Raw genomic sequence first — 27,580 nt, 5'->3', positions numbered from 1 at the left:
TCTCCCCTTTTTCCTTGTAGAAGTCAGGATTCTTCCCAAACTCATACCGAGTTTGAAGTATCTTAAAGTAGTCTAGTTTCTCCTTCCATATCTCATTGGTTCCCCGTCTCAACCCAGTACATGGTGGCACAGAGCAGTAATTTAATGAAGCTGATGAGGTTGCTGCTTGTGGGGAGGAAGGCTTTGGAAGTGAGAGTTGGTTCCCATAGGAGAGGCAAATGGTAATGGAGTACTTAAAAGCATAGATTCTGAAGTCAGACCTGGATTCAAATCCTTGCTCTGCTGTTTACTAACTTCGGCACCATGGACAAGTCACGTAGCCTCTCTGAGGCTAGGTTTCCTCATCCACAAAGTGGGGAAAGTCTTCAGTTCCTTACTGGATTGTTGTAAACATTGGATAAAATAACACACTCAAAAACACTCAAAGAACAGATTGGTGGTTGTCAGAGGTGGGAGGTGGGGGGTGGGCAAAATGGGTAAAGGGGATCAGAAGGCACAAACTTCCATTTATAAAATAAATAAGTCCTAGTAATGTGATGTACAGTATGGTAACCATAATTAATAATGCTATATTGGATATTTGTAAGTTGCTGAGGGAGTAGACCTTAAAAGTTCTCATCACAAGAAAAAAAGAGCTTGTAACTATGTGTGGTGACTGATGTCAACTAGACTTCTTGTGGTGATCAGTTCACAATATATACAAATACTGCATCACTATCTTGTGTACCTGAAACTAATAAAATGTTACAGGTACATTCTGTGTCTCTATGTCTTTATATATAAATAATATCTTATGTATTAATAAATATGTAAAATTAATAATTGATTAGTTACATTTACATATTTATAAAACCAATAAAATGTTCATCTGCTTGACCCTGAAAAAAAGCACTTAAAGCAGTGCTTTGTACAAAGAACTTTATACATCTTGGCCCCTAACTGCCCCTTCCCCCCACAACTATAGGTCGTATGGGATGTGATGGATCTTAGGCAGGAGGCTTTAGAGGGAAAGGAGCATTATCTTGTTAGAACTGGTGGTGGGGTGTGTGTGTGTGTGGGATTTCCATGGGGATGGCAAGACCTCCTGAGAACCTGTGGGAAGTTAAGCTGGAAGAGACCCCTGTCATGGTATTTGAGGCAGAGGCTGGAGGAAGAATGGCCTGGGAGCCAGCCCCCTTTCTATGGGAGAGGGCGCAGGAGCCTTTACTTGGGATAAATCATGTCCTCAGTGTGTGTGCAGGCATGCCTGGTAACTTGCTTTCTCTTTGTCTAGTGATCTCTTAATGAGGGACAACCTGTTTGAAATCATAACAAGCTCCAGGACCTTCTACATACAGGTAAAAGGCTCACTCTGAGAAGACTTTTGTGTTCTCTTTCTGTGAATGGTGTGCGATAGGTCTTGCCCTTTCCTCTGCTTTCTCTTTTATTTTGTTTGAAGTTTCTAGGTAGTAAATTTAGCCCCTGATAGTCAGTCTGAGTCCCATTTTATTCTAAACAGGATGTTTGCCAGAAGCTTCCCAACCATAAAATAATAAGAACAGGTTGAGCCTCTGAACTGGGGAATGTGAGTTTGTACCAGCTGCTCTCAGCTGCTGGGCGCCAACTAAGCAGAGAAAAGGAGAACTAGCCAGTGGTTTCACTTCTCCTTTGGAGGGTATTTATAAGCCCCGCCTGTGTGGACATTGCTGTGTGCGGAAGAACCGAAGCACAGAGGGCCCTGTGCAGGCACCAGGTGCAAAGCCCAGCTGCACAGAGAAAGCCATTGTTTGGGCTCTGACAGTTCAGCTCTCAGAAGCTTCTCCCTCCACCCACAGCTTTGGAGTTCTCCCAGCTCTTTCTTAAATCATAGGAGCGAGAAAGGCAGATACCCAAGCAGGGCCTAGACTTTCAATGCCAAGTCCCTACCCAAGCTGGCCTAGTAATCTACAGAGAATGCCTTGATCCATGCAGCATCGTGATAATGCCGCGTTTCTGGGATTCAGACTGCCATGCAATGTGTTGGTTTAGATGTGGGGCTCCCTAGCCAAGGCTTTTCAGGGTTCCCAGTGCTCTTTCTTTGTTCCAAGTGTCACTCCCCACTAAGTACCATCTGTTGTTCCACAGGGCCACCCCTCCCCCATTTCTTGGGCAGCAGCTCCATAGTCCTGACCCTTCTGAGCTGGTCATTCTGCCTGAGCCCAGCAGACATGCTGGCAGCCTTAACTACCTGTGGGCTCCATTCATTCACCCAAGCATGTGTCACTGGGGAAGAGGGAGCTGTGCATAGCATTGCTGGAGTTGTTAGAGCTGGTTCCATTGTCATTCAGGGACAGGGTTTAAATTGTAGGTTCGAAAAGTTTCCAGTTCTTGAATTTAACAGGTGTTTGTAGAGTATCCTTAGAGTGCCATGCATTTTGCTTCATACTGGGGATGACACTGTGTTAAATAGAACAGATCGTGAACTGGAGAGAGAGAGTCAGGTAAACAGGCAATTAAAACAGTGCGATGGGGTCGAGGAAGGAGTGTTGGGTTGTTGAACACAGGGGAGTTTTGGGGGGCAGTGAAACTATTCTGTATGATACTGTAATGGTGGATATATGAAATAGAACTTTATAGAAGGCAATAAAAATAAAGAGTAAACTTTAATATATGTGAATTTAAAAAATCACTTAGGCAGTTGGGTGATTCTAGCATGGCATATAGACTGTGACAAAAGAGCCTAAATGCGTTATAGGGTTGGAACGACCTCACTGAAGGGGCTAGGGGAATTAAAAAAAAGGAAGCAAATGAACAAAAAAACCTGGTGTGTAAGTGCTACCATGACAGTGAGTTGTGGTTGCCATGGGAACTCCTAAAAGGGGCATCTCCCCCATCTCGGAGTTGGGGGAGGTTTCTTGCAGGAAGGCACAGCTAAACTGAGTCAGTTGGGAGAAGAGTGGCCTAGGCAGAGAGAACAGCATGTGTGAAAAAGCCTGGAGATAAAAGGAGCACAGGGCACAGGGAGGGCTGGGAAGCCTGTGTGGAGGGCCCATGCCTTATAGCCCCTATTAGAGAGCTTGTATTTTATCCTGAGGGTTGGGTCCCATTGAGGTTGAACCCAGGGAGTGGCCCAATCAAATTTGCCTTCTAAAAATGCCACCTGGGCAAGTGATCTAACGTTCAAACCCTGTTTTCCTCATCTGTAAAGTGGCAATGATATCCCTCAACCAACCACATTAATGGTGTGCTGGCTGTGAGTTTCCAGGCCCAGGGCAGTATAGACAGATGAAGAAAAGGTAAGACAGGAGGTAGAGAGAGAAGTTTGGTGTCTGTGGTAGTAATTTGGGTGACGGATGAAAGAAGCTTGAACTAGGATGGATGGAGAAAAATGGACAACTTAAAAACTATTGAAGAGTTGTTTCTGGGACTTGGTTGTGGGTTGGATGTGGGCTGAGGGGAGATGGGGAGGCAAGGACACCGCTGGGTGTTTGGCCTGGGCCTCAGGGTGTCAGACAACAGCAATCACTTAGACCACAGCCAGGCGAGGAGGTACTGGTGAGTGTGAAGGCAAGCCTAGTGTTGGGGGTTCTGAGTTGACAGTGTCTGTGGGACATTGAAGGTGACGTGTTATGAAGGTCCTTCAGTAGACAGTGCCTGACACATGGTTGGTACTAAATAAGTATTTGTCAAGTGAACGATTATGCTCGGTAAGAGCTTTGGACTAGAGAGAGTGATTTGGGAAATGTGAATCCCAACAAGAACAAAGTTTAAGAGACATTGGTTGCATCATCTGAATGAATGTATGCACATTTACCAGAGCTTCTCATCACTTTTACCACCGTTTGCCTTCTAGTCTCACATTTCCAGGATAAAAGAATACTAGCATCACCCTGAAATAAACAAATGAGTGAATGAACAAGTCTGTTTACAGCACTTAACTCAGAGAGAGTAGAAAACTGAGAAGAACATAGAGTAAAAGTCATTAAAAATATGTATTAATTTATTTTCAGATAGCAACCAAAAACTCAGTTATGTTAACACAAGTAGTATTTTATGAAAAATAGGTATATTTCTAAAACAAAAAACTCAACAAAAGTAGCATTGTTTTTATGTTTTTGCAAATCTCTTTAATGGCTGGCTTAAAAGGAGACAGCATTCTCCTATCTGCTTCTGCATTCTATCTGTGGCCATATGTTGTTTTGGTTGAAGAATATGAAGAAAATCTGGCCTTGCACAGATATGTATTTGCAAAAAAGGACTATTTTAATAGCTTTGTCAGATAATTGTGGATAGTCTTCTTTGATTCTATATGAAAACTTGACAAATGGTAGTTTCTTAGTGTTCAGGTGCAGTGTGGAATTGGAAGCCAATATCAATATTGGTAAACTTCCATGCTTTTACATTAAAATCCACTGGTCAGTTTCATACTTTGAATGGATCCTTTTTACCAATGCGTGATTTGGTAACTTCATGCTCTGGCCGTTAGGAAAATAGTGGTCGCACAGAGGCATGCAGATCTTCTAATTGTTGACACATTTTATTATATATAATATCAAAAAATCACATTTGTTAATAGCACCACAACGATCATCATCAACCAAGTCTTTTTTCCTTTTTCTTTTTTCTTTTGAGAGAGAGAGAGACAGAGACAGAGAGAAAGACAGGGAGAGAGATGGAGAGCATGTGCACCTGAGTAGGGGAGGGACAGAGAGAGAGAGAGAGAGAGAGAGAGAATCTCAAGCAGGCTCCACACCATTAGCGCCAAGCTCCATGCAGGGCTCGAACCCATGAACTTTTGAGATCATGACCTGAGCTGAAGTCAGATGCTTAACCGACTGACCAACCCAGGTGACCCAATAAAGTCTTTAAGTACGGAAAGCTTTTGGAATTCTAATTTTGTTTGGAAGCTCAAAATTGCAAAAAAAAAAAAAAAAAAATGCTTTCATGATTTTCCCTGACTGAACAGACACATTTCATTCATTTTTGAGGAAGTGTCCACCATTTACCTAAGTCTGAGTAAGTCTGACAGTTTGTCAGTCATTTGTTCCAAGTAAAAATTGTGTTTCATGAGAAAGGTAAAAGAATATAATGGCTTCCCCTACAGTTTGGTGCCAGCAGCTTTACCTACCATGCCTATGTGGCATTCTGACCTGCTTCCTAGGGGATGTTCAGTAAACCTGCCTGAAAGAACCACATATCCTCACTATCCGGGAAAGATGGACCAGGGCAGCTGTAGGCAGGGTGAGCAGACATCTTGGGCAGGGACAGAGGCTTGGGCAACAGAATGGGGCTGGCTGCCATCTGCTGAGGTGTTGGTCATTTATCTTCTGTCACATTTGCCTTCCAAGTCACACATCTATATAATTTGTGCCCGAGAATGCTACCCTGTGTTGGACACTTAGATGTCACAGGCACAGTGCTAAGTAGTTTACAGGCAGCACATCACTGAATTCGCAGTGATATCTGAGACCATCTCCATTTTAGAGATGAGGAGACAGAATGTCTGAAGGCAAACTATTTGTTTGAGATCATCAACCTGGTGAATTATGGAACTGAGTAGGAGTCACCTAGTCAGGTGCTAGAGCAGGACCCACCCACTTGTGTTGTTTAAAAGCAGCTTGGTGCAGAGCACAAAGATGTAGAAGGTGTGGCTATAGACAACTAGGGGAGATCAGCTTGGGGTGATAGATCATGGTGACCAAGATCCAGGATCTGGCAGTAATCAGGTATCGAAGCTTGGGATGTCAGCAAGCTTATCAGCAGGTTCTCAGTCCTGGGCAAGGGTTCAAAATGAGATTTCAATCCTTGGAATACGAGACATGCAGCAGTCACCATTTCCCCATTTCCCTTTCATAGAAGGTCAGGGGTATTAGGTAGGAGGATGTAGTTACTCCAGATGAGAAATGTAGTGCAGACTGGTTTGGGTAACTTGGTATAGGCCTAGTTGTCAGAACTAGGGGGCTATGTCAGGATAAGAGTAGTAATAAGATGGCCCCTATGTGAATTGCAGAGTGTTGGTATAGAGCTCTTACAGTAAGTAAGATAGATACTTACTGTTTTAATTTAGACTACAGGGTGAATGACAGCATCTTGAACTATGTAGTGCACAGTCTAGGCAATCATACTGGCAAGGCTGTGTCTAAAGACGGGATTGGTTCCTGGGGAGAAAGCAGGGATTATTAGCTGTTGGGCAGGGTGGGGAGGTGCAGAGGTTGGGAACAGACAAATGTTGGGCAGCTGCAGGAGAAGCCACCCTGGTAGGGACTGGAGACCTATTACTGATGACCTGTGGAATTCATTGCTTTAAACCGTGGCATCTGTTACAGTGCTGGGCTCATAGTAGGTACTCAGTAAAAGCTTGTAGGACTGCAGTAAACATCAGGATACGGTGACTCATGCTTTTAATACCCTTTGTTCCTCTCACCTCCAAAACTACCCTCAAGGACAGAAACCCTACTTTTTCTTTTGAACCAATTGCCCAAAACAAATGCACACACTTAAGCACGCCAGGAAGAGGTGAAGGTATAGGCATGGTACTTCCTTTTTTATTCTACTGAGTTTTAAGCATCATTTAGGCTTCTTGCAATTCTCCATGCTGTGTGTGGACTTCAGCACTGTTTTTTTACCCCTGGTTCATGAAGCTACCTTTGAGGTGGTATTTTAAGATATTTTGGGGGTTTTGATGAAAGCTAAGCACAAGCCTTCCATAAAAGGTAGACATACACATACGCCATATGTTTGCACACAGTTTTTGAGGTTTTGAGGAATTTAGAGATTATAATTGTGATCTCAATAAAGTGGAAGTCTGTTTCTTCTCAATTTTTCTTACAATATCTGCTTTTCTATTGGAATAATATTTTTAAATGACATTTGTCAAACGTTAAAATAATGCTTACTAATGTTTATTATTACTCTCCTCATGGCTGGTTAACTCTGTAGGTTATCTAACGGAAAAATGTCCATATGTGGAGTTAGAGAATTGGGAAAAATATAACTAGCAAATAATTTCCATCTCTGAATTTCTAAATGTTTTCAGAAAGAGATTTAATAATTTTGCCCATCATATTAGCAAAGACTTAAAAATTGTAATATTTAATTCTAGCAAGGGTGCACGTAAAAAAATAATATATTGGTGGTAAGTGAAATCTATATTGTTGGCCAGAAATCCCTCTGACCAGATGTAACCAGAGCCTTAAAAGAACGCAAGTCTTTGGTAATTTTCCTAGAATCATAAGAATGAAAAAAGCGTTGTGCACAAAGGTGTGAATAGCAGCATTACTTATACTAAAGGAGAATTGGAAACAATCTAAATGTGTTTTATAGGATTTTGATTCTTGTGTCTGACTTCCCAGACGGTAAGTCAGGTGGTCCCTAGTTTTCTCTTATTCAGTGGCTCCTTGCTAGATGGAGGTAAGTTCCTAGAGAAGATGTACAAATACGTTGGTGGAGCTTTAAAGGACTGTCAGTTAGGTGGCCTGTGGCTTGTGGGGAAGCATTTGACTTGGGGGGTGCTGTGTTGTGCTTGGGTGGTGGGAGGGGATAGAGCAGCTCAGTAGCCCTGGAAACTGTTGTCGTGTGGATCTTGCCAGACCTATTGTATGATGTGGGAGACGTTTGTCTCTCCTCAGGTCCCATCTTTCTCTTTCCCAGTCATCTAACATTGCCCCCTACCAAATCGTGTGTCTCTCTACTTAATGGACAATTTAATTACCTCCATCTCGTTCTATTCAAAGTAACCAAATAGGTTATCTCTTTTGATCCTGACAATTTCATCCTTAGGTAGGAATTATGTGCAGTTTGAGTATGAGGAAACAGAAAAAAAAATCTCAGGGAGAAGGCAGTTAACATATTTATAATATTGAGGTTTGAGGCTTCATTCATGTCCCATGTGTAATAATAATAAAAACGATAACTAATACTTAAGAAGCCCTTTCTGTGCATCCGACACTGTTCAAACTGCTTTACCTAAATGAGTTCATTACATTTTCCCAGCAGTGCTACTTGCAGAACAGGCTAGGTCTGATGCTACTAAAATACCTTCTGGAAGGATCTTGGACACCTTGTCCTGTTTATCTTTTTGGACTAGTGATGGATTTTTCTCGGAAAACCCAACCATCAGGTTGTCACACAACTGGGAAAAGCCCAGTGGAGAGAGAATACACGTAAGTTTGCAGCTCTAGCGCCTGAGAGGGGTGTTCACCTTGAGCACTTGCTGCTATACCCGATTAACGCAGCGTGCCAGGATGTGACACTGTTTCTTTCCTAAGTGTCTTCTGCACACACCTAACCGATGTGGGTTTGTTTGGGGTGATAGGGGTAGGAATGCAAGTATGAGGATTAAAAAAAAAACAAAACAACAAAACCCAAAACCAAAAAACAAAAACAAAAACTAGTGTTTTATCCAAATACAGTGCAAAGTAAAAGAATCATTTGGGGGCTGCGGAAAGTGAGGGGTGTATGTGGAGAGTTTTGCAGGCTGGAGCGTGGTGTTTACATATACCGTACATAGGCACACAAATGCACACTTCTGATTTATGGTGGGACTGTTAGGGGAAGGCACAGGGGGCAGAGAGAGATTAGTGAATAGAAATTTCTGGAGGTCAGGAATTTGGTCTGGTCCCATCTCTGTGCTTGGCACCTGATGCTGTAAGACTGAGGGCCTCAGCAAACATTTGCTAGGTTTACTTGAACTCAACCCCTATAAAGCTAGAAGGCACTGAGAATTACGAGGGCTCCACCTGCCGCTCCTTGGTGTTTTGATTTTCCTTCCTTTTGTCACAGAGTTGCTGCTGCCCCCTTCTGGCGTTGGTGGGCATTTCTGGGGGATATGCCTTTTAAAGGTTTAGCAGTGTCCTACATGTTGTTAAGCTTAGTGCCCTGTGTCTACCAACTCTCCAGGCCTGGATGGAGTCACAACAGACCTGGGTCATTTGTGTTCTGAGGGAAGCCCTGTTCCTAGAGATAATATGAATGTTGGAGGATATGCAGAGGATTTGGCTTTAGCGGGACTAGAGTTGAAAATGGGATTATTCTGTTTGGATAGCTGTAGTAGAAAGAGGGATTGCATTGGGAGTCAGGAGAACTGGAATCTAGACCAGCCATAAACGTTGAACTTTGGCTTTCTGGGCCCCATTTACCTTTTCTGTAAAGCAGGAGGCCATTTGTGCTCTGGGTGGTGGGGGGTGGGGGTGAAGGGCTTCAGCAGGGACGGCCTCTGCCCCACTGCAGAGCAGATCCACTTTGAGCTGTTTTATTTATGGGGTGTCAAATAAGAGTTTGCAGAAAAAAATGTCCTCAAAAGTCTGAAAGCCACTGGACTGGATAATCTCTGGGATCCTTCCAATTCTAATGGTGTAATTTCATAAACTTAGAATTGAATCACAGACTTGAAAGCTGAAATCACAGTGCCAAAGATTTCTCCATAAGTGGTATGGGTGTTTTGCAGGCGGACAGTCCAGAAGACATGCACAGCTGGATTAAGGAGATCAGGGCAGCTGTCCAGGCCCTCAAATGCCACCCCAGAGTAAGTCATTTCCTTTCTGGTACGCAGCCGCTGTCAACTTGGAGATGAATTCTGCTTGAGTTGTCAGGTTTTATTTGGTGATGTAGGCAAGCAGCCTGTTCTGGATGCAGCTGAAGCCCCAGGCTGTCTTGTTTGTTTTCTCTTTCTACTGATTTAAGTACAGAGTTTCATTTTTATTTTTATTTTTTGGTTGTTTGAAAGAGGCAAGTTGGGTTGGGTAAAGAAACAGAGACTCTGATGTGTTCTACACGTCTCCCTGCCAGGCAGAACATGACACATCTGGAGTGAATTCCATTGGTTGTACTTGATTTCCATAGACAGGGGTCTCTGGACCTATGAGGTGGTGATCCTAGGTGGCTGTTCTTCCTGGGGCTTTGGAGTAGACATTGTCAGGAAAGCCCTTATTTTCTTTTGTTTTTTTCTTCCCTTTTATTTTTGTAGGATATGTCCTTTTCTAGATCCATCTCTTTGACTCGCTCTGGAAGCTCCAGCCTGTCAGGTGGGCCCAACTCTGCCTTGTGCAGGGGGCGGCCAGCTGTGGAAGAGAAAAAAGCCCTCTGCAAAGCCCCCTCTGTGGCTTCCTCCTGGCAACCCTGGACACCTGTCCCCCAGGCCGGGGACAAGCTGCTTCCAGCTGAAGAGACTCCTGGGGACTCTTTGTTCATGCCTCGACCTGGGGAGAGCAGTACTTCTGGGGTGTTGCCCAGCTCCCGGATAAGGCACAGATCAGAGCCCCAGCACCCCAAGGAGAAGCCATTTCTGTTCAGCCTTGATGATGAGAGCATACGAACTTCTGATGTGTGATAGGGCACGGTACCCTGGGAGGGGGGAGGACTCAAGAAAAGGAGGCCATGACTCAGTTTCCCTACCTTTTGGAAGGCGGTCAGAGACCCTTTGGCACTCATATTCCTGTGGATGCTCTGTGGGGAGGGCCCATTCATTTTTTTTTTTTTTTTAAATATAATACAGCGTATTTGACTTGGAAAATCACGAGGTTAGACCTGTAGGCATGCTCAGTGGAGAGCAGGTTGCCTCTCATTTGACCACTCCAAGGTCTTCCTGGTGAGAGGAGGTTTAGTAGTGCAGTTTCATCCCAACCAAGTTTTATTTCTGTGTCCTAGTTATAGTTTCTTCCTTTGGTTTCCAGGCCAGGCACAGAGTCTTGGGCAGTCATCTGGGTTATCCTATTCCTGTTTATTGGCTGAGGTCTAACAGTGAAGTAGGAGTAGGTAAGTGACCCAGCTGAAAGCAGCAGACCTAGGCTCTGGCTTGGCTGGGATACATTCTGAGGGGAGGTGTTACGATCTGGGGGCTAGCAGGTAGCTCTCAGAATGTCCACTAAGGTAGATCCTCCCAGGGGAGAATCTTCCACTGGGGAAGAAATAGGGATCTCTTGTAAGGTATGGGGAAAGATTCAACCTCAGTGCATCAGCCAGTTTGGGGAATTATTCTGTTCTTGTCTACGACCCCAAATAATGTCAACGTGAGTGATAGACCTGCCCATCCAGTTTCTGTGTCAGGCCCCGAGGATGGGTTTATCAGTGTTAAAAGTTACGACTGTTGAGAATAGGGCAGACATTTCCACTGAAGTGGCGTTATTTGGAAGTTTCGAGGGTTGATAAGTATATGATAATTCACTTGTGTGAATTATCTGTTTTAGATAAAAAACTATCTGTTTTAGAGTGTTAGAATTGTTTTGAAGCAGGTGCTGGGAAAACATGGATTATAGTTCATCCAGATAAACTTTTCTGATCTGTGTTTTCCAGACAGAAGAAAAGGTCTGTTTTGGCACAGATGGATTTCTTGAATCCTTACTTCACAGCTCTCTTCAATGGGCTGATATTAGTCTAATTTTAAGTGCTGTATATTATATACCCTGGCAGATTTGCTTTCTTTCTAACTTTTTCTGTTGCCCTTTGAATGAAGCCTTGTGTACTTGCATGATCACACCTTGTAATATGATAAGGTTCCATGTACTTAACAGTGAAGAGATACAAGGATAATCCTGAGAGGTATTTATATTTTTAATAAAATAGAAACTATGCATAGAAACATTGATTTAGAAGCTCTGCATTGCTGACTAGAGATTTCCCAGGTAGAAGAGCATAGATTGCCTTTTCCACCCAAATTTCTACCTTCTTTCAACTTGACAAAAGATACTATTTCCAGGTCCCTGGGAGAATTTGTCTAACTTAATGTGGCCTACTGCTAACTTACCAGGGTTCCCTAAAGGGATAGAAAAACTAACTCATTTCTGTCTGTACCTTTCATCAGCTAGATCAATTAGTTACCTTTAAATTAAAAATTAAAGACTAGAGGAAGATACTGAGAGAAGCATTTTTACTTAAGTGAATATCTTCCCCTCCTTATGTCCAGATGTAATGCAGAGGTAAAAACATGTCATCAGAAACCCCTAGGGGCTTGAGGGAAATCTTTGTTCCTTTAATGCAGTGTAGTTCCCTTGCATTGTTTGGCCTAGTGGTCCTGTTATAAAAAAAGGCATCTACTGGATCTCTCTTTCTCTCTCCCCACTCTTTTTTGCAGACTCTTGTAGACTTTTGTCCTCAGAAATCTGTGCTTTGGGAGTTAGTATTCATGGGTGAGTGAGGTTACAGCTTCAAGTAGCCATTTCAAATTCTTAAAGCTCCTCATCTCTGGTTTCATCTTCAAATTTTCCTTAAGAAAATTCTTTGGCTAGGTCAAAGAAGGTACACAATAAATGATATTGCACTAGCAAAAATAAATTAGGAACTTTTGAGATCTCTTTAAACATTCCCCAACTCATGAAAGCTGTCATCCTCTGGCAAAAATGTATCCATTTCTCTTTTGTTAAGTAAACTCTCTGCTAGAATACTACTGCTAAATTAATTGGCCATTATAGTAAGCTGATATATTTCTCATTCAGTAGGGTCTATTTTAAGAATGTGAGTTCAATATGCTTATAAATCTAGACTGTATTATTATGATGGAAACAAGGACTGTAGATGGCAAATACTTGGGAATACCAAGTGAGAACGTTGTTAATGTGGTTCCAACACTAGATAAATAGAATTATCTTCAATGGCACTTAAAAGCATTCTAATTCCCAAACCTTATTTCAGAATTCCTTTTGTGTCCATATTTCTTACCTTCTGACCAATTTCACATCACAATTTTTAATGTCACTTCACATGTGAGCCAAAGATGGTGCCTATGCAATCAAAGCATTTGGCTTTAAAATTTTTTAATGTTTGTTTGTTTTTGAGAGAGAGAGAGGGAGACACAGAACCCGAAGCAGGCACCAGGCTCTGAGCTGTCAGCACAGAACCTGACATGGGACTTGAACCCACTAACCACAAAATCATGACCTGAGCCAAAGTTGGACGCTCAACCCACTGAGCCACTCAGGTGCCCCAAGTGGTCTTCCCTATAATTGAACTATTTACCATTCACTATCTTGAAAGCTTAAGAACTTAAGCTTAAGAATGAAAGCGTAAGAATTTCTGTGGTGGTTGGTAAATGTAGTAGGTAAATTTCTGTGGTGGTAAAAAAGTCTCATCCTGTGAGACATTGTAACCCTAGTAAGGTGAAGAGTGGACTCAGGTCGAAATATTGGAGGTTATACGTTTATTTTTGAGTAGAATGCTGAGCTCACATGAAAAAGAGCAGAGGTAAGGCCCAGCTTTGTAGTTTACTTGACACAAAAGGTTTTTTCTTTTTCTTCCTAAATATAACTGTGCTCTGATACGAGTAAAAGCAACCAATAAATAAATAGCAGACTGAGTAGCTGAGCGGTGGGATTTGATGTTAGTTTTCACTGTTGACCAGATAAACAGGCACATGGAAGTAACACCATTTTGGAAATTGAGTTTCCCAAATGAGCTTTGTTTATAAACTTTGAAGATATCAAAAATGGGCAGTTTATTAAATCTTTTCTACCAACATCACTTTTTTTCCCCTCATCCTTTTTTTCCTCCATGTTATTGCCTGTAGCAGTTACAGTCACTCATGCTAAGTAGAATTTGAATAAAGCTAATATTGGCAAAAATATACTGTTTGACCCCTTCCCCCACTGCTTATGGTGTGGCATGATTTTGTGTTTTGAACCAGTACGTTTCAGCTGTGAAATGCACTCACTGCAAGCACTGAGCTGAGTGCATGGAAACTGTTATGCTTCTCATTTTATGTGATCTACTAATTGGTATGTAGCAAAAATAATTTTCTAAAACTGTTTTGTTGCTTGTTTTGTAATAAAACCATGTGAAATACTGAAATGTGGTGTATGTTTTCCTAACGCTGACCTTCTGTCCGTGGGTGGGTGATCTCTCTAGTCAGTGTGCCCTGTTACTGGTTTTCTGCACTTCCCGAGGTAAGTGCCTGCACAGGGCAGGGCTGGCGACCTCTCTTCGTGGCGTGGGGGTAGACCTGGCCCCGGGGCGGGGACGGTGTGGGTGATACGTGTGGGATCTGCCAGGTTCTGCCCCATAAAGTCTGGGGGTTGGCGGAGGCGACACCCAAGCCGGGAGAAAGTGTTGCTCACGTTAGAGCAGTTGCGAGACCAAAGTAACTGGAACAGAGCGAAGAAGGAAGGGGGCAGAATGACTAGATCTCTGCTGCGGCCCATCGCGCTCGGACAACTCCTGCTGTGGCTGCTGCTGCCCCCGCTGCCTGTGCCCAGGGTCGAGGCTAGGAAGTCCAGGCCCTCGCTGCCCTGTCCGGCGGCCTGCGAGCCGACGCGCTGCCCCCTGCTGCCCACCTGCTCCGCTGGGGCGACGCCGGTGCTCGACCGCTGCCGCTGCTGCCGCGTCTGCGCGGCGGCCGAGGGAGAGGCCTGCGGTGGGACGCTGGGCCGGCGGTGCGCCCCGGGGCTGCAGTGCCGCGCGCCGCTCAGCGCCCAGCGCTTCCGCGGCGCCTGGATGGGCACTTGCGGCTGCCCCGCGGCGGGAGCTGCCGTGTGCGGCAGCGATGGGCGCACCTACCCCAACCTGTGCGCGCTGCGCGCCGAGAACCGCGCCGCGCGCCTCCGGGGCGCGCTCCCGGCCGTGCCCGTGCTGAAGGGCGACTGCGCCGACCAAGGTGAGCGCCGGCCCGCGCGCGCTCGGGCGCTCGCGACTCCTCTAAGCGGCGCGCCGCACTCGCGGTTAGCCGCAGGCTCGTCCCTGCGCCTTTGCCTGCGGATTCAACTCCTTGTTCCCAATTTTCTTTCCTTCTTAGGTGTCTCCTTACCAGTTCCCATGTGGTTTCTCCCCGCTTGCCTCCCCAGGCCTGTTAAACACCGTCTCCCCCTTTCCCTTTCTTTTTTTCCCCCCCACCCGGGATGGGATGACAGTTCTGTTTTCCTCAAGTCGTATCCTTACGGGATGGCCGTGAACATAAAGGGGAGCCCGAAGAGAGGAAGGAGAGGGAAAGGGAACTGGAGGAGGAGAGAGACCGGGAGTTTGGGGATAGGACACCAGATGCGGTCAGGCAGCGGGACGCCCACCGCCCCCAAGCATGGAGCATTTCTTCTCAGGGACCAGGAGTGTAGGCCGGCTCAGGAGCAAGTACAACTTCATCGCCGCCGTGGTGGAGAAGGTGGCGCCATCTGTGGTTCACTTGCAGCTGTTCCGCAGGTAAAGGAGGCAAGAGGCGGCCGCCAGCTGCCCAGCGGACTGTTTATGAGCGCCTGCCCACTTAAGTCCCTGCGCTACCGCTTTACAAGCATCGTTTAGTCATAAAACCTGCTGTGAGGAAATCGCAGCTCAAAACAGGTTGAGTAATCTGTTCAGGGTGGTTTAGCCAAAGAGCGGAAGCGTAGGGTTCCTGACTTCCAAATCTGGGCCACTCCTCTGCACTTAGTTGTCTGGGGTTTCTCCCTCCCTCATCTCCCACAGACAAAATCTGAGAGTCAGATGTAAGAGCTAGAAGGCATCCTGATGGTGATCTTGCTCAGGCTGCTCGTTTGCATGGAAAGGAATCATGTGTGACAAGACCAGTTAGTAGTGGATCCAAGCTGGAACCAGCCTTCTCTTACACTGTCTCCCTGCCTGGGTCCTCAGTAATGTGGCACTCAGTAACGTGGGATCCACATTTGGCCCCAGTAGCATGATTAGATTAGGTCTCTGAAGCAGAGGGTTGCTGCTCTGACCATCGCTGAAGGTGGGGGTCAGAGGTGGTCCCTGGAAAAGGGGAGCTGGAATCAGCTCTCATTCATGATCCTAAGAGATGGCCAAGGCATTGAACATGCAGAATCCAATTACACATGGAGAGCATGAAAACAGACAGGAGAAAGTAAAATGTCTGAGAAAACCGTGGTGGCAGTATGCTTGATAAATGAGAGGTTCCCATGTCCCCAGACTGTGATAGATCCCCTAATTTTCCTGCCCTCTGCTTATGCCATTGTCTTGCTGAGACAGGTCACCTCTTGGCAGCAAGGATATTCCTGCATCCAGTGGCTCTGGGTTCATAGTGTCTGAGGATGGGCTCATTGTTACCAATGCCCACGTCCTCACCAACCAGCAGCGGATCCAGGTGGAGCTCCAGAGTGGGGTCCAGTATGAAGCCACTGTCAAGGACATTGACCATAAATTGGATCTTGCGCTGATTAAGATTGAGCCAAACGTGAGTATGCAAGGGTCAAAGCAGTCTGTACAGCTGGGGATTTTCATCAATTTGCTGATACTTTCTTTCCCACCCCACTCCCACACATCTTTTCTACCTGGTATATGCTCTTTTCTGGTTTCTTTTTTTTCCTGTTTTTCACTCCTCTTTTGTTTATTTTCCTCTCTGCCCGTCTGTATATCCCTAACAATTTCTATTAACTATCCAGCCTCCTTTACCTCTTTTTTCAACAGATGCTGCTTCTGGGAAGCTTTGTTTCTGCTTGCCTTAGAATACTAGGAATGATTGCAATGGATTCAAAGCTGCTGAGGAATACTTTGAGGTGCTTGCTACACAAAGTGTAATCTGCACTTCAGCAGCATTGACATTATCTGAAAATGTTTTAGAAATGCAGAATCTCAGATCCCACCCCGGGCTACAGAATCAGAATCTGCATTTTAATAAGATCCCCAAGTGATTTATGTGCATGTTAAAATTTGAGAAGCACTGCTCTGGGTGATCTCCTTTCTGTTTGTGGCTTAACCTTGACTAGGAACCTTTGAGCTGGAATCGAGCTAAGTTGCTAATGTCAGTTTATGTTCATCAGCTACTTCACTGGTGATTTAGTTATAGTAATTTCTACAAAGCAATAGTTTTATTTTTTTATTTTTTTTATATTGAAAAGATCAATAGCATTTCTTTTTTTTCTTTTTTTTTCTTTTTTAATATATGAAATTTACTGTCAAATTGGTTTCCATACAACACCCAGTGCTCATCCCAAAAGGTGCCCTCCTCAATACCCATCACCCACCCTGCCCTCCCTCCCACCCCCCATCAGCCCTCAGTTTGATCTCAGTTTTTAACAGTCTCTTATGCTTTGGCTCTCTCCCACTCTAACCTCTTTTTTTTTTTTTTTTTCCTTCCCCTCCCCCATGGGTTTCTGTTACGTTTCTCAGGATCCACATAAGAGTGAAACCATATGGTATCTGTATTTCTCTGTATGGCTTATTTCACTTAGCATCACACTCTCCAGTTCCATCCACGTTGCTACAAAAGGCCATATTTCATTCTTTCTCATTGCCATGTAGTATTCCATTGTGTATATAAACCACAATTTCTTTATCCATTCATCAGTTGATGGACATTTAGGCTCTTTCCATAATTTGGCTATTGTTGAGAGTGCTGCTATAAACATTGGGGTACAAGTGCCCCTATGCATCAGTACTCCTGTATCCCTTGGATAAATTCCTAGCAGTGCTATTGCTGGGTCATAGGGTAGGTCTATTTTTAATTTTCTGAGGAACCTCCACACTGCTTTCCAGAGTGGCTGCACCAATTTGCATTCCCACCAACAGTGCAAGAGGGTTCCTGTTTCTCCACATCCTCTCCAGCATCTATAGTCTCCTGATTTCTTCATTTTGGCCACTCTGACTGGCGTGAGGTGGTATCTGAGTGTGGTTTTGATTTGTATTTCCCTGATAAGGGGCGACGTTGAACATCTTTTCATGTGCCTGTTGGCCATCTGGATGTCTTCTTTAGAGAAGTGTCTATTCATGTTTTCTGCCCATTTCTTCACTGGGTTATTTGTTTTTCGGGTGTGGAGTTTGATGAGCTCTTTATAGATTTTGGATACTAGCCCTTTGTCTGATGTGTCATTTGCAAATATCTTTTCCCATTCCGTTGGTTGCCTTTTAGTTTTGTTGGTTGTTTCCTTTGCTGTGCAGAAGCTTTTTATCTTCATAAGGTCCCAGTAATTCACTTTTGCACAAAGCAATAGTTTTAGATTTTAGAGATGATACTGATCATCTTAGCAAGTGAGAGAGTTTGGTGGTTGCTGGAATTTGAGGAAGAAGCATCAGGCACTTGTAGAATGTATGTGGGTGGGTAGGTGATTCTTGGATTTTAACTGCCCAAATGATAGAGACGGTGTCATATATGTGTTGAACACAAGTACTGGTTGATTCTGTTCTTGACTTGTTTTTCACCTCTCTGTCCTTCCCATCCCTTCTGGTCTTGTGCAGACTGACCTTCCTGTATTGCTGCTGGGAAGGTCATCTGACCTGTGGGCTGGAGAGTTCGTGGTGGCCTTGGGCAGCCCGTTTTCTCTGCAGAACACAGTGACTGCAGGAATTGTCAGCACTACACAGAGAGGGGGCAAAGAGCTGGGGCTGAAGGATTCGAACATGGACTATATCCAGACTGATGCCATAATTAACGTAAGTCACTACTTGGGAGGGCCATCCTCAACCCGTTAGGTACTGACAGGACAGTGAGAAGGACATGTAAGAATGCCCTCTTTTCCCATTGGCCTGTTGGGGATGTCCAGAGTACAGTTAGATCCTCACGAGAGGGATGGCATGCCATGTTGTTAGAGTTCAGCCTGTTTGATGTGATAATTGGCATCCATGGTAGCCTCTTAGGTCTGTCATAGGGGTCACCCCCTGCTGTAGAAGGTGGTGGTCCTCTTGCTGTTGTCCTTCATTGGCACTGACTTCAGCGTTGGTGATGACGGGGGCACGGCTTTGCCTATCTAGGAGGAACAGGCACTCACCAGCATAGGCTGCTTTTGGTAAACCTCTTTAGGAACCATGTATAAATGACAAGGAGAAAAGTACTAACTTTTCCAAATTTCTGTCTTCAGCATGGGAATTCTGGGGGACCTCTGGTGAACTTGGTAAGTGACCACTTTCCTTGCTGCTTCACGTCTCTTCCTCACTTTCAAAGACTTTACAAATTCCATGATGCAGACTAGGATGTCACCCTTGTGTAGAGATTTGTGGTAAGATGCTTTTCTGTTATTGCATCGTTTAAGTAACCAGTTAGCAGAAATTTAAATCTACAGTGGATTTATCCTCCTGGCATGTGATTTCATCAAACTGAGAGTGCTAGGGTTTACTTATGCTTACTGACATCTCTTGAGCATGCTTTCTGTCTTCATCGCGTAGTTAACACAAGTCCTGGGCACTAAACTAAAATAGATGTTAAATGACCAACAGTACTATGTAGGGTTTATCCTTGAAACCCCTCTGCTGCTGTGTATGAAGAACTGTTCCTGATCCCAAGATGCTAACTACATGATGTGGTCTGTTCAGGGTTAAATTTAGTCTTGATAGAGATGACAGAAAAGCCACAGTAAGAATCCATTGCTCTGTCATGTTTCTTTAGTTTCATTCAGCATCTCTAGTGGAAATGGGAGTTTCTTGTTGCTCAATTATGTGGGGAAAGCATGAGAGTATAGTGCTGTTTGAGACAGCCTGTGATCATGCTTTCTGAGTCCCTTAGAGCTGATTGTTTTTGGTTCTTCACACATTACACTTACTTTTTGGAGGATGAATTGTATGTGAAATTACTGAGCCCCTTTTTACTTAGCAATGCATGTAATTTTTTGCACCTGCTTTCTCCTGTAGACAATGAGTCTACTAGAGGAGGGTGACATGCACATTTTCAGGCCACATTCCAGACCTACTGAATTATAATATGTATTTTTTAAAATGTTTATTTATTTTTGAGAGAGAGAGAGAGAGAGAGAGAGAGAGAGAGCGTGAGCACAGCAAGCAGGGGAGGGGCAGAGAGAGAAGAAGACACAGAATCCAAAGCAGGCTTCAGGCTCTGATCTGTTAGCACAGAACCCGACCTGGGGCTTGAACCCACAAGCTGTGAGATCATGACCTGAGCCGAAGTTGGATGCTTAACCAACTGAGCCACCCAGGAGCCCCTATAATACGTATTTTAGTATGATCAGAAGTCTCTTTTCTACCCTTGCCATTACTCAACAAGGCTAAAGGATGGTGAAGTGCATCAAGAGGAAAGTGTTTCCTGCTTCTCAGCTTCGGCCTTGTAGAGCTTTGTTCTCTAAGGTCAATTAGCTAATCCTGAATAGTTTCACTGAAGTGTTGCCTTTTTTGCATTTTCCATGTTTTTTTTAGTTTCATTTAAGCAGAAAAGGCAAATACTCCCTGTCCTCTTATCCCTGTCAAAATACAAACTGTGGTTCACTTTTAAAATCAGTTTGGCGAAGGAAAAAAATGAGCTCAAGATTTTAAAAAATGTCCTCAGTAGGGATTTGCACATGGGTAGGTACCCCCCCTCCCCTGGTTTTCCTACAACGCTGTGTGTCCCATAAGGTAACATCCGCTGCTCTCTGTTGAAGTCTGCTTTCCTCTAGCCCCTCTGTGTTCTGACCCTCAGTGACTGGCTTCACTCTCTCTTCTGCTGGTTTTAGTTTTGCACCTATCAGTTTGCATGACTTGGAGACCTAATGATGGCTCCTCCCTTGCCAGGATGGTGATGTGATTGGCATAAATACACTCAAGGTGACCGCGGGAATCTCCTTCGCAATTCCCTCAGATCGAATTCGACAGTTTTTGGCAGAATTCCATGAGCGCCAGTTGAAAGGTGAGGGGAGTTAGGACTTTTTCTTCCTTTCTTGTGTTTTTCAGGAGCACTCAATCTATCGTAGAGACTGCCATTAGGAATTCTGTAGAATACTGAGTCACTAATACCCAGCTCTTATCACGTTGGCTTGAGTGGCAATATTGGGAGACAAGGCACAAAGCCAGGCATGTATTGTCCCCAGAAATATGTGAATTGTGGTGGAAAGGAAACCCATGGGCTAGAGATGGGAGTGGATGGGAGGAGTGTTCATGCTAGTGACAAAGATTCTCTGAAGCATTTTCATTGCTGACAGCCTGAAAAGACAGTTATTATTAAGTTTATTTACTTATTTTGGGAGAGACAGAGACAGCATGAGCAGGGGAGGGGCAGAGATAGAGGGAGAGAGAGAGAGCACCCCAGGCCCTGCACTGTCAATGCAGAGCCTGACCCAGGACTTGAATCCCTGAACCATGAGATCATGACCTGAGCCGAAACCAAGAGTTGGATACTTAACCGGCTGAGCCACCCAGATGCCCCTGAAAAGGCAGTTATAATAATAGTAAGGATAATCCATGACTTGGTGTCTTTTATGCTCTGCCCAAAGGAATTCTTGTTGTTAGTAACACCTTATAATTTTCCTTTCCAGGAAAAGCTCTTTCACAGAAGAAGTATCTCGGTCTGCGGATGCTGCCTCTCACTATGAAGTAAGCGTGGGTTTGAATGTGTCTGGGTTGTTTTTCAGAAGCAAAAGTCACAGCTGGACAGTCTTAACAGGCGATCTAAAGCATTTGGACCACAACTAGCTACTCTTGTGACTGCAGGGCCTCGTTGTCACAGAGTAGGTGCCTCTGCTGGCACCAATATTTGCTGAACGTTTCAGTAGCTTCTTTCTCTGTGGCTCTACCTTATAAATGTCCCATGGTCCCAGGCTTCGGCAGAGAACCAGACCACCCCCGGGGAAGAATAACTGTGACCAGCTTGATGGAATTCTCCCTGGCCACTTGGAGCCTTGAGTAGAACAGATAAGAGTACCTACTGAGTTGGAGATTTTGGCCAGGGCTCTGAAGATTATTAAGTCATTGTGTTTCTTAACCTTCCGGGAAAACTCTTCTCACTTTTCTTAGCCTTCTTCAAGAGATGAAAAGGCAAGATCCAGATTTCCCTGATGTGAGTTCTGGAGTTTTTGTGTATGAGGTGATTCAAGGAACAGCTGCTGAAAGGTAAGAGTGCAGCTCACGTGCCGTGGTAAAATGTGTGTTGGATTGAGACGTGCACTGTTCAGTACAGTGGCCCTCCCTGCACATGACTGTTGAATACCCAGATGTGGGTGGTGTGACTGAGGAACTGAATGTTCTTTAATTTTATTTAAATAAAAAAAGAGGCAATGGATGTAAAATAATTTTCCATTAAACATACCTTTTGTTTTGGAAGAACTGCCTTTCATACCTTAATCACTGCATTGTGTAAGATGTTGTATAGTAGCATAACAGGTGTGTGTTGTTTCTAGTGGATTTCAAAGACTTATATGAAACAGTGGAAAATAACTTAATAATTTAAAAAATTACATGTTAAAATGATAATACATATATTGAGCTAAAATAGGTATATTTTTTAAATGTTTATTGACTTTGAGAGAGAGAACATGCACACGGAAGCACATGCACGGGAGGGGCAGAAAGAGAGGAAGAGAGAGAGAGAATCCCAAGCAGGTTCTGCGCCAATAGCGTGGAGTTCGATCTCATGACAAGTGAGATCATGGCCTGAGCTGAAATCAAGAGGTGGACGCTTAACTGATTGAGCCACCTAGGTGCCCCTAAATAGGTATATTATTATTATTTAAAAAAAAAAAAATTTTTTTTTTTTAACATTTATTTATTTTTGAGACAGAGCATGAATGGGGGAGGGTCAGAGAGAGGGAGACACAGAATCTGAAACAGGCTCCAGGCTCTGAGCTGTCAGCACAGAGACCGATGCGGGGCTCGAACCCACAGACTGTGAGATCATGACCTGAGCCAAAGTCGGACGCTTAACCGACTGAGCCACCCAGGCACCCCAATAGGTATATTATTAACATTAGTTTCATCTACTTTTAAAGATATTTCTAAAAATTAAAAAAGTTTAAAAAAAATACGCCTACCAGAAAATTTAAAATTATGTATGTGTCTTGCCTTACGTTTCTATTGGACAGTGTGGATTTAGACTTTTGAATACTTGTGTTTGGAAGGACTTCTTTTGGGAAGGGGATGGTTCTTTGTAGCCCAAGAATTCATGGTGAGTTAATAGCATAAGCTTAAATTAATTTTGCTAGGAATTCTCAAATCTACTCTTTTGATACCTTAGTTATTAAGAACAGGAAGAATTCAGAGGACTAATGGTTTAATAATATATTTTAGGTACTTTCAGACACTTTTTTCTTTGACCTCTGGAAGACCGTATCAGAGGCCAGCACTGAATGAATGAATGAATGTAAATAAAGCAAAGGCTAGAATAGCTTATCAAAGAAGTGCTCAGCTGATTTTACTCTTGTCTTTAAACATTTATACTAACTACTGAGGGAAGAGGTGGTTTGTCCTACGGTTATTTTCCTGAGTCTCTTATACTTCTTCAATATCCCTTTCTCACTGTTTTTGGTTTTCAAGAGCTCAGTCACCTTTTTAGACTATGGCAACTCTTTTACTAGGGGGAAGAAACCACAGGGTACTAACTGTTCAGAATAGCTAAGTGTTAGGTCTCATGTTACTAAATTTGGCTTGTCATAGGCTTTTCTAAACTTTCTTGCTTCCTGCCCTCCCCCCACCCCTTTATTTTTAACTTTTGGCTCAAGGCCAAAGCTATTTCTTTCAGCTCTCCAAGTCCTTGCTACTCAAAATGTGGTCTGTAGACCAGCAGCATTGGCATCACCTGGAGCTTTTTAGAAATGCAGAACGACAGGCTCTACCACTGAATCAGAATCTGCATTTTATTTTTATTTTTAAAAATGTTTATTCTGAGAGAGAGAGACAGAGAGAGAGAATCCCAAGCAGGCTCCATGCTGTTAGCATGCAGCCCAGCTCCTGGCTTGATCTCACCAACCGTGAGATCATGACCTGAGCCAAAATTGAGTCAGATGCTTAACCAAATGAAGCCACTCAGGTGCCCCAGAATCTGCATTTTAAACAAGAGCTGCAGGTGATTTGGATGAACATTAAAATATGGGCCTTGCTTGAAGTCACCGATAAACCAGAAAGCTATTATTTCTGGCTTCACCCACTTATATCTAATAATAATCACAATTATTATAGTAATAACAGCTGGCACTTATTAACCACTATGTCAGGCATCATTTTAAGTGTTCTACATACTTTTTTGAGCCCCCAATAGTCTTATGATATAGGCATTAATTTATAGAAACGGCAGCTGTGGTACAGAGAGGTAATTACTTGAGAGGTACATAATTATCCAGAGAGCAGGGATGTGGAATCTGGCTTAACCCCTGGATTAACCCGTTTTGTAGCTCCTTGTCTTGTTTCTGAGAGGCAGAGTGAGTAGCCAGGTGCGTTTTCAAGTCTGAAAGACCCAGGATCAAATCCTTTAGTTTCTTCCAAGCTGTGGGACACAGGAAAGATCATTTATCCTGGCTAAGCCTCACTCCCTCATTTTGGTGTGTAGTTTACACTAATAACTGGCAGGTTTCTTTATCTTTTTTTTTCTATTCACAGAACTATAATGAATTAAGTTTCTTCTTTGTACACTGCCCCAGTCATCCTCCTGAGGTGTCCTTGTTCTAAAGGTTTTCCATGCTTTTAGCTTTGCCCTCAAACTTCTTTTCATAGCCTCTTGCTTTAAATTTCTATTAAAAAAAATTCCACACTCTTGGTAATCCTCCCACATCCTTCGACTTCCCATATCTTTTTTAAAAAAAAATTTTTTTAAAAAATTTTTTTTAACGTTTATTTATTTATTTATTTAATTTTTTTTTTCAACATTTTTTATTTTTGGGACAGAGAGAGACAGAGCATGAACGGGGGAGGGGCAGAGAGAGGGAGACACAGAATCGGAAACAGGCTCCAGGCTCCGAGCCATCAGCCCAGAGCCTGACGCGGGGCTCGAACTCACAGACCGCGAGATCGTGACCTGGCTGAAGTCGGACGCTTAACCGACTGCGCCACCCAGGCGCCCCACGTTTATTTATTTTTGAGACAGAGGCAGAGCATGAACAGGGGAGGGTCAGAGAGAGAGGGAGACACAGAATCTGAAACAGGCTCCAGGCTCTGAGCAGTCAGCACAGAGCCCGACGCGGGGCTCGAACTCACGGACTGCGAGATCATGACCTGAGCCAAAGTTGGACGCTCAACTGTCAGAGCCACCCAGGCGCCCCTTATTTTTTAATTTTTATTAAACAATTTTTTTAATGTTTATTTCTGGGACAGAGAGAGACAGCATGAGTGGGGGAGGGGCAGAGAGAGAGGGAGACACAGAATCCAAAGCAGGCTCTGAGCTGTCAGCACAGAGCCCGATGCGGGGCTCAAACTCACCAACCATGAGATCATGGCCTGAGCTGAAGTCGGTCGCCCAACCGACTGAGCCACTCAGGCGCCCCTCCCATTTCTTTAAAATGGTGTCTCCTGGAGTCATTTCATTTGATGAGCCTCTTCCAGCCTATTACTGACTTTAAGAGAAATCATCAGCATGGCCATATATTATTGCAGTGTTTCATGTTTGGAGGTGCTTTTTGTTTCTAGACTATGTACTCTATGTGAAGCAAACGTGTTGGAGACAGAATGTAATCACAGCTTTGGGGAAAAGGAGCCTACAACCAGAGCCTTAAATATTTAGACTTGGAGGGGTGACTGGTTTTTGACTAACTGGAAGCAGAGCCACCATGCAGCTCAGCATAGTCTCTACTTCCACAACCATGGGTGAAGATGGGACAAGTGGGCTGTCAAAACCAAACTGATAGAGTACAACTGTCTGGGGAAAAATGTATATTGCTTGGAAATATATTGCTTCGTCTTTGCTTGAGGTTTACAGAGGTCAGAGAATGATAAAAACCAAAAGCTAAATTCCTTATTCCAAACCAAATCCAATATACGGGAGGAGTAAACTTTTTACATGATTGTTAGAGTATTGACTTTATAAAGGTAAGTAAGACTGTTGTCCCCAGGACTATCTTAGGATAGTCCTCATATTTGGAAGGAATGAGGCTATTTCTGGTTTCCTGGTTGTATGTTTAATGACAGCAAAATAATGCCAAGAGATGACATTAAATTCTGGATGGGGACAAGCAAAACTTAGTTTCATGGTTCTTTTCTCCACCCCCCCCCTCCCCCCCAGCTCTGGGTTGAGAGACCACGATGTAATTGTCAGCATAAATGGGCAACCTGTTACCACCACAACTGATGTTACTCAAGCTGTTAAGGACAGTGATTCCCTTTCCATGATGGTTCGTCGGGGAAGTCAAACTCTGATCCTGACAGTCACACCTGAAATAATCAATTAAATATCTTGCCTTAAAGAGAAATTATCTAACAAAACCAAAGCTATATTACCTGGTTTGTATTGAAGATGTACCAAAGATGGCAAGTTTTAGGTTCTCTTTCTTATAAAGAAAAACGAATGCTTTAAAACACAAATACATTCAGGGACCTTTTGGTTGGGGTGCTCTACTGTTGGTTGCTAAGAAGCCTTACTAAAGCAAGTGAAGGACATGGTACCAAGAAGTCTGAGAACTGATAACATTTTATTTAAACAAAGAAACAACTGAAAGACAGGCACAGTTTCTAATTTAACCTTGACAGAAGGCTGCTTTAGGACTTTAAAACTTCTCTATAGCTACAAACTGGATATAACACAAACATCCACACACACACCAAATATGAAGAAACAACCTGAATCCAGAGTGCAAAGGAAATCCAATTGTTAATAATACTCCTTTTCCCAGTTTTTCAGGTTGTATCATATTTGGCCAGGGTTTATAGATGCAGAGGATGGGCATCATTTGCAAGTCAAACTGACACTGGCAACTGCAGAGTGTCACAGAGAAATATTAAAGATTCTCATGATCACCCTGACAGTGGTCTCCAAAAGCTTTTCTGACTGTGACAAGGGCTTCTTTTATAAGACTGATACTTCAATAACTTACAGATTTTTACCTTTTTACCCAAGCTCATCCTCCTGGCAACATTAATGATTTTGACTCTGAAAGTTGCCAAAGTGTTGTTTTTAAAGAAAGTAGCTTTTGGTGGGGGTTTGTGAATATCCTGAGATTTTTTTTTAAAAGTGTGAGATGAGGCAGGACTTGTGGCTTAGAGTAGTATCTTATTTTTGGTAAGATTTTAATTTTAGTTTGTTTTCCAGATTTCTCTTAGTAGTTATTTTTTTTAATACAGTGTCTCCTTAAATTCTATGCAGAATTTTATGTTTATGTGCTTTTTTTCCTGGGGAGGGGGTCTAGTTTCTTTGTGACCTACAACAATTTAAAAAATACTATATACTTATAGTATAGAGACTATGAATAAGAATCTACCAATTATTACTATTGTAGACAACAAGGTTAAGGTCAATGTGGCACAGAACTTTCAAGACAATAATCTGTTTTAATTTTTCACAGTTGCTACCATTTAAGAATAGAAGTACAGTGAGCATATTTATCAGGGATAATAAAGCTGAAACTTTTAGAAAAGCTGATTCATAATGATGGAACATATCCAGAGTTTTTTTAAACTGTGATTCTTGGTCTTTAAGTCAACTATTATGGGACTAAACTTTGAGTACTTCTACCTTGATTGTTTCTAGAATTTATCCTGAATATCAGGCTCTTAGTTTGTCCACAAAGTCCTCCTTTTACTTTATAGTTAGCAGTTCTTTTCAACTTAAATTGCAAAGGATGGGAACTAAGCTTTTAAAACCACTTATAATTCAGAACATTTCCTTTTATTCCCAGTGATTTGGGAATGCAAAAGCCTGGTTGTCTCTTTCCCTACTGACTACTATAGCCCACAGTGAGAGCTTCTGGAACCACACTTATTTTGACAGAATGTGTTCAGTTTCTCTTTGTCCCCATAAATCACATCCTAACTCTACCCAGTACTTAGTAATTCTGTCCTTTAAGCATCTGTTTTTCTTTCACCTTATCTTACATAATTGTGAAGAATAGTTTTACAGTTAGGTGTATGATATGTTTTTTAC

The 27,580-nt window shown here is 43.3% G+C and overlaps 2 protein-coding genes across 5 annotated transcripts in view; both read left to right on the top strand.

Moving 5' to 3' along the window:
* The window catches only part of PLEKHA2 (pleckstrin homology domain containing A2), a 70,959-nt gene extending 59,475 nt beyond the window's left edge, over positions 1–11,484 (top strand). For all 4 annotated transcript variants that reach the window (XM_058720627.1, XM_058720628.1, XM_058720626.1 and 1 more), the window contains 3 exons: positions 1,274–1,337; positions 9,404–9,481; positions 9,923–11,484. In XM_058720627.1, coding sequence (XP_058576610.1) covers positions 1,274–1,337; positions 9,404–9,481; positions 9,923–10,285 — 505 coding nt within the window. In that variant the 3' untranslated portion in view covers positions 10,286–11,484. The remainder of the gene's footprint in view (positions 1–1,273; positions 1,338–9,403; positions 9,482–9,922) is intronic.
* A 1,535-nt stretch (positions 11,485–13,019) lies between these two features.
* Positions 13,020–27,077, top strand: HTRA4 (HtrA serine peptidase 4). The gene is made up of 9 exons (XM_058720622.1): positions 13,020–14,536; positions 14,973–15,072; positions 15,856–16,060; positions 18,061–18,255; positions 18,681–18,713; positions 20,320–20,434; positions 21,060–21,117; positions 21,538–21,633; positions 25,727–27,077. Exons 1-9 carry the CDS (start codon positions 14,059–14,061, stop codon positions 25,890–25,892), a joined length of 1,446 nt encoding a protein of 481 aa, XP_058576605.1. The 5' UTR covers positions 13,020–14,058; the 3' UTR covers positions 25,893–27,077.
* The last annotated feature ends 503 nt before the right edge of the window (positions 27,078–27,580 follow it).

The sequence above is a fragment of the Neofelis nebulosa genome, chromosome 3 (assembly GCF_028018385.1).
Source record: "Neofelis nebulosa isolate mNeoNeb1 chromosome 3, mNeoNeb1.pri, whole genome shotgun sequence".
Lineage (NCBI taxonomy): Eukaryota > Metazoa > Chordata > Mammalia > Carnivora > Felidae > Neofelis > Neofelis nebulosa.
This window is presented reverse-complemented; position numbering and strand designations above follow the sequence as displayed.

Excerpts from the sequence above, each read along its gene's own strand:
- HTRA4 (XM_058720622.1), top strand. The coding sequence starts at position 14,059 with ATGACTAGATCTCTGCTGCGGCCCATCGCGCTCGGACAACTCCTGCTG. Across the intron at positions 15,073-15,855 it reads CACTTGCAGCTGTTCCGCAG|GTCACCTCTTGGCAGCAAGG; the intron begins GTAAAGGAGGCA and ends TTGCTGAGACAG. Across the intron at positions 20,435-21,059 it reads CCATGAGCGCCAGTTGAAAG|GAAAAGCTCTTTCACAGAAG; the intron begins GTGAGGGGAGTT and ends TTTCCTTTCCAG.